The following is a 6000-nucleotide window of genomic DNA, read 5'->3' as shown; positions in this document are numbered from 1 at the left end:
TTCACTTGCCTGCCTTCTCTGTCGTTTTTCTCTCCACTCGCTCTTTCTGCGACCGCATCACCATCTTTATCTCCATCGGAGTCGCATGGGAGAAACAAAATAAATAAAAGGAAGTTACTCAAAGTTGAAACAGCTTGGGACGTCGTGTCTGGGACGTCCTGTCTGAGACGTCCCGTCTGAGTCGTCCTCCCTGAGACGCCGGCGGTTGCCAGTGGGGTTCCGGTGCGGCGCTGAGATCGCAGCGAGAGCACGTAATAAAAGGATGATTTCCTGTCTGCATCGCTGTTCATTTTTGGCTCAGTTCTCGGGTAACTTTCCCTCTCTCGTTTATGCGAACCCCACCACTTTTGATTTTCTCTGTTCCCGTTTTGTCTGTTTTCATTTAATTTACGGCATAAACAAAAGCGAGGACTAACAAAATTGAGTATTTTGGGGACGGGACGATGTGTAAAATATCAGCTGACCCCCTGTTGACCCCTTAATAAAGGGGAAGCTCGTTAACCCCTTATTCTGATGTTTTCACTATTCTCTCTGTCTATCATTACCTACGCACTACTCCGTAGCCACTTTCATTTGGATGGAATTACGTATTTGTACGTTTATTATATAACAGACACAAATACACAATATTTGTGTGGATACTTGTGTTTGTGTGTGTTTGTATATTTTCTTTCACCATATTGAATCATTTTCACGACTTTTACATGTACAACCCTATCCATCACACATTTAAAAACAAAGATGTAACACAGATATAGGTGCCTGGTCATTGTATGCATTATAAATAGATTTTACTATTAAACTGATGCACAAAGAGAACCTTTGATGGATGTTTAATACTTAGATGCTGTTCAAATGTCCTTTCAACAATGTTCCTCTAGGAACCCCCTGCTTTCCACCTTTCCCATATTTTTCCAGCATGTTGAAATAACCCCTTTCTTTTATTAACTTCTTAATCATAAACCTCATTATCAAACTAATAATTAAGTTTTATTTCAAATTAATTTAGGGTTAATTTTGGGAAGTCGAACGTCCCAGATCGCAACTTCCTAATGAAACATGTATTCATAGAAGACATTGATTCTCTCGCCTCCTTTTGCCTCAATTTTGGGAAAGACTTTATTTGGCTTTGGCAAAGTCACTGTCATTCAAAAGACAAGGGTATCAGTAAAGCACAGTAAGGATCATGTCACAACAATGTATTTTGTTTAGTATTTTTTAATTCAACCTCCCATATAAACCATACTATTTATTGCTATTATTTTATTTGATGTCTAGAAAATAATACAAAATCAATTTTTGTACCATTGTACAGTAATGAATCGTCCCCTTTCTGACCGTTTACAGAAACCCAACGATGTGTAAACACATACAGCCAAGCATAATATGCATCAAACGTTCCCACACACACACAAACACGCACACACACACACGCGAGCGCGCGCACACACACACACGCACACACGCGCGCATGCACACGCAAACACACACACACACACACACACACACACACACACACACACACACACACACACACACGGTGCTTAAGGCCATTGCCCCCTAGAGGTTAGCAGGAGGCAGGCAGAGAGATAAGGCACAAACAGAGCTAAATCCCTCCAGAAGCGGTCTTGATGGACAGACAGGCCACCATTAACAATGCCCGGGCTTGTGAGAGCGGCGGCTGATGGAAAGATACCCTGGCATTTGCCGTGTTAAGAAGTGGCCCTTAAAGATTTCACACCTCCAATTTCTTTGAATTATCTGCCATCTCCGGCCTGTCACTCAGCCTGACAATCTCAGATTCTCTGGCTGGCCACGCCGCCCCGCTTGGCTATTGACAAAGCAATCGGGGGGGTGTTAAAGCGAAGGGTGTTCTGATAAAACATTATCCAAACAACACGCCGTTACAGCTCCCCGGACCCTGTACCCCCGGACCCTGAACCCCCACCCTGCCCCTCCACCCTTCCCCTCCACCTCCACCCTTCCCCTCCACCTCCACCCCCACCCTCCGCTCTACCTCCACCCTCCCCCTCCACCTCCACCCTGCCCCTCCACCCTGCCCCTCCACCCTTCCCCTCCACCCTCGTCCCCAACCCTGCTGCCCCTCCAGCTCCACCCTCCACCTCCACCCTGCTCCTCCACCCTCCCCCTCCACCCTCCCGCTCCACCCTCCCGCTCCACCCTCCCCCTCCACCCTCCACCTCCACCCTGCCCCTCCAGCCGGCGCTAACAACACGCCCGTCGTTGTTTTCCTCCATCCCCCTTTGTCCCGACTTCCTCCTGCGATTTATGGAGCCAGCACCCCGTGCTCTGTCATTCCTTTTCTTTCCCCCTGCGTAAGCATCGATTTGTGCAGTGCTAGTGTATTACTGAGTGCCGTGCGGGAGCTTCCAGTGATCTCCCGGGCTCTCGCAGGGTATGTTAAAACAGTGCTGGCGTGGTAGACTCGGCTGTTTCGGCTCTTGGTGGGAGCAAGGAATCCTGAGTGCGTGAGCGGGATTGAACATCCATAACCTCGTCGAGCTCCTCCTCAGATAACACAAGGACTTTATCGCTCAGCGAAAGAGAATGGATCCATGGCTATTAATGGATCTCCCGATGCCGCCGTTGTTGTCCCCCCATAGGGCATTACAAGTTGACTTGATGAACTAAACCAGGGCAAGATGGAATCAATTAAGTCAATGGAGTAGTTTGTCCTAATTACACATTCACAAAAAACACCCTGACTAAGGCCTGTGTATGAACCGAGCATCGAAAATATCAAAGCCACACTTGGAGCACTGCACAACTAGTTGTCTGCAATGGATGCTCTTCATCTTTAGTGGAGTAGGACATGGTTTGACACGTATGTGTGGGGGAGTGAGAGAGAGGGAGTGTGTGTGTGTGTGTGTGTGTGTGTGTGTGTGTGTGTGTGTGTGTGTGTGTTTGTGCTTGTGTGTGTGTGTGTGTGTGTGTGTGTGTGTGTGTGTGTGTGTGTGTGTGTGTGTGTGCGTCGCGTTGCAGATGATGAAGGGGGTGAAGGGCAAAGTGTCAGGTCTTGTCTGACATGTGGCCTGGTGGGTTGGCTAGATGGTGAGTTGGCTGTATGGCTGGCTTGTTGGGTGCAGCCCAGAACAAGGCTGGCAAGGCGCTCTCTCTCTCTCTCTCTCTCTCTCTCTCTCTCTCTCTCTCTCTCTCTCTCTCTCTCTCTCTCTCTCTCTCTCTCTCTCTCTCTCTCTCTCTCTCTCTCTCTCTCTCTCTCTCTCTCTCTCTCTCTCTCTCTCTCTCTTCATCTCTCTCTCTCTCTCTCTTCATCTCGCTCCTCATCTCCCCCCTCCCTGGAGTGACGGGCTGAGACATTAAGGGAGGCATTTTAATTAACTGTGCCACTCTTCCACCTGCTGCCCTCAATATGCTTCGGCCCAGGCAAGCTGTCTCTCATAACCGACCCCACCACCCCTCCCCACCCATCCACTCTCTTCATTTCTCTCCACTTCTTCAATCTCTTTCTATCATTTTCCACCACTCTCTCCCTTTTTTTGTATTTTCCTCTCCTTTTCCATGCATGCCTCGCTCTCCGTAACATCTCTCTGCGTTTACGGATTATTTCCCGCCCCTGCGGTTTGACCCGCCTTGTGAGACGTCCGGACGGAGACCTACTTAGACACGCTGCCCTCGTGGCCTTCTTTAAACTTGGACCGAATGTGTTTCTACATCTGTCCTTTGGTAGTGATGCACCACACATTGCACTCCCTACGCACACACACACATACACTCTCACACACACACACACACACACACTCACACACGGATACACACACAGCCACACACACACAGATACACACATGCACTCACACATAAACACACATTGATACATGCCCCCACACACACGGATACACACATGCACTCACACACGGATACACACATAAACACACATCGATACATGCCCCCCCACACACACATAGACACACACACATGGACCCACACACTTCCTACATCTTTCTGGTAATTCAGTTCAGCACGACACTCATCAGGCTATTCATTAAAGTCTGATTGGAGATGGATATTTCTGTTCCCTCATGACAGAATGGAGCTGGGGATCAAACCAGGGACATTACAGGACTTAGAAGAGCAAATACTACATACTGTGTGTGTTCCCGTGTGTGTGTGTGTGTAGGGGTGCATTAGCGTGCGTGATTGGGTGTGTGTGTCCACTTTGACAGAAACATCTCCGCGGCTGCTCGTAAAGGCTGGTATTAATGTGTGTAAATGTATGCATGCCTGTTTAAGAACCTCATTTAGCAGCGCAACTCCTTCCGTTAAATCATTTAGATCATAAAGTGAGAATTAATTCTGAAGGAACGGAGCAACAAATGATCCACTTTTAGCACTCTACTTAAATTGTATTACACTTTTTAATAGGGTTAATAATGGACGGAATTAGCAACACAGGAAAAGTGGCGCGTAACAACGTGTTGTTTTTAAAAGGATTAATGCTCTCGTCCCTTCAGGATTAAAGGCGCGGTTTTCGCCGACACTGCTAAGCTAACAAATGGTTGTCTTCTCCCCTGCTCTCCCCGACCGGCTCAATGATGGGGGCTGAGGGGGGGGGGGCCTCGGTCCTAACCTCACACAGACACACACACACACACACACACACACACACACACACACACACACACACACACACACACACACACACACACACACACACACCGGTCGAGAGAAGGACCGCGACTGGGGTGTCATACATCAGCCAGGGAAGACAGGGGCGCATTCATCTGCCGCGCGTGGAGAAGCCACTTTGAAGTTCTCCACGGTTAAGGTGAAAGAGCAGACGTGGCCTCCAGCCTGTGTTTACGCAGCCTCAATGGGCCTGGGAGGGCCATGAGGGATGGGGAACCGACGGGCACCGAACGCACTCAGACTACCACGTCATCCTGCCTTGTGTACGTGTGTGTGTGTGTGTGCGCACGGGTGTGAGTGTGTGTGTGTCCGTGCGTGAGTGAGTGTTTTTACGGCGTCGCTGGTGGTGTGGGAGAAGGGAGGGGGTTTGAGTGCTCGTCACACGAGACACTGAATATTTACACCCACTGGAGAGTTCATTAAGGTCACGGAGCACACCGCGCTATACGTGAAAGTCTTCACACACATACGTAGTACGAGTGTAGAAACTGGTTTATTAGTGTGTACCATATTAGTATGTGTACTGCGCATGCAGTCCTGCAGCGGTACAGGGAATAAACGATGCATGACATTCACCAACGGGAAAGAGAGAGCCGCGGTTCGTCCTACCAGTGAGCAGCAAGCAGTGGGAGGATCCGGCAGCCATGGCCCTCACCGGGGAGGGCGACGACATCACTTCCTCCGGCCGCAGGATGTTCCCGGAGAAGTTCCCACACGCGCTCCCAAAGCCCCACTGGAACAATACACCTTCACCTGAATGATGAATTCACACGAAATCAAGAAAAAAAATAAAGCATTGCAAGTTTTAGCATGAACTCGGGATACTCTCTGTTGAAAGATTAGGTCTAAAGCTTCATTCTATTTTTGAAAAGATAAAGCATTGAGAGCACATTTATGATGGGGGTTTCCTCCACTCTATGTGAACATTAAAAAAGCACGAGACATGTGACGTGGTGAAGGTGATCAGCCTCCCCGGTGGCTCCATCCGGCGGGACGGCATTGTCCTTGTTGTGCGACTGCATCCAGGCCTCCGGAGATAAATTATGGATGCAACGCAAAAGCTGTACAATTTGTTGTATCTTCTATTATCTTCATGTTAAAGGCCACAAAAGCTCTTCAGTGAAGTCAGCCATTAAGAACTGACAGGTATTGCTATCAGGCTTCTTTATAGCCTATTACCAGCAACGACAGCTGCTGCTGCCGTACCACTGTGCGGCCTATCACATTATTTTCAGCTAAAGTCAGCTACTGTGTCATTTCGTCTCATTTTCTTGACAGTGCTATCATAAATCCATTGGGCTTCAGGGGGAATCTGTCGACTTCCTCGATTATCTT

General features: G+C 48.6%; 1 protein-coding gene across 1 annotated transcript in view; it reads right to left on the bottom strand.

Moving 5' to 3' along the window:
- Positions 1–3876: 3876 nt before the first annotated feature.
- Positions 3877–6000, bottom strand: part of LOC115545808 (ultraviolet-B receptor UVR8-like) — a 112714-nt gene continuing 110590 nt past the window's right edge. The window contains exon 7 of the mRNA XM_030359246.1: positions 3877–5418. Coding sequence (XP_030215106.1) covers positions 5177–5418 — 242 coding nt within the window. The 3' untranslated portion in view covers positions 3877–5176. The remainder of the gene's footprint in view (positions 5419–6000) is intronic.

This window comes from Gadus morhua, chromosome 6 (genome assembly GCF_902167405.1).
Source record: "Gadus morhua chromosome 6, gadMor3.0, whole genome shotgun sequence".
NCBI lineage: Eukaryota > Metazoa > Chordata > Actinopteri > Gadiformes > Gadidae > Gadus > Gadus morhua.
This window is presented reverse-complemented; position numbering and strand designations above follow the sequence as displayed.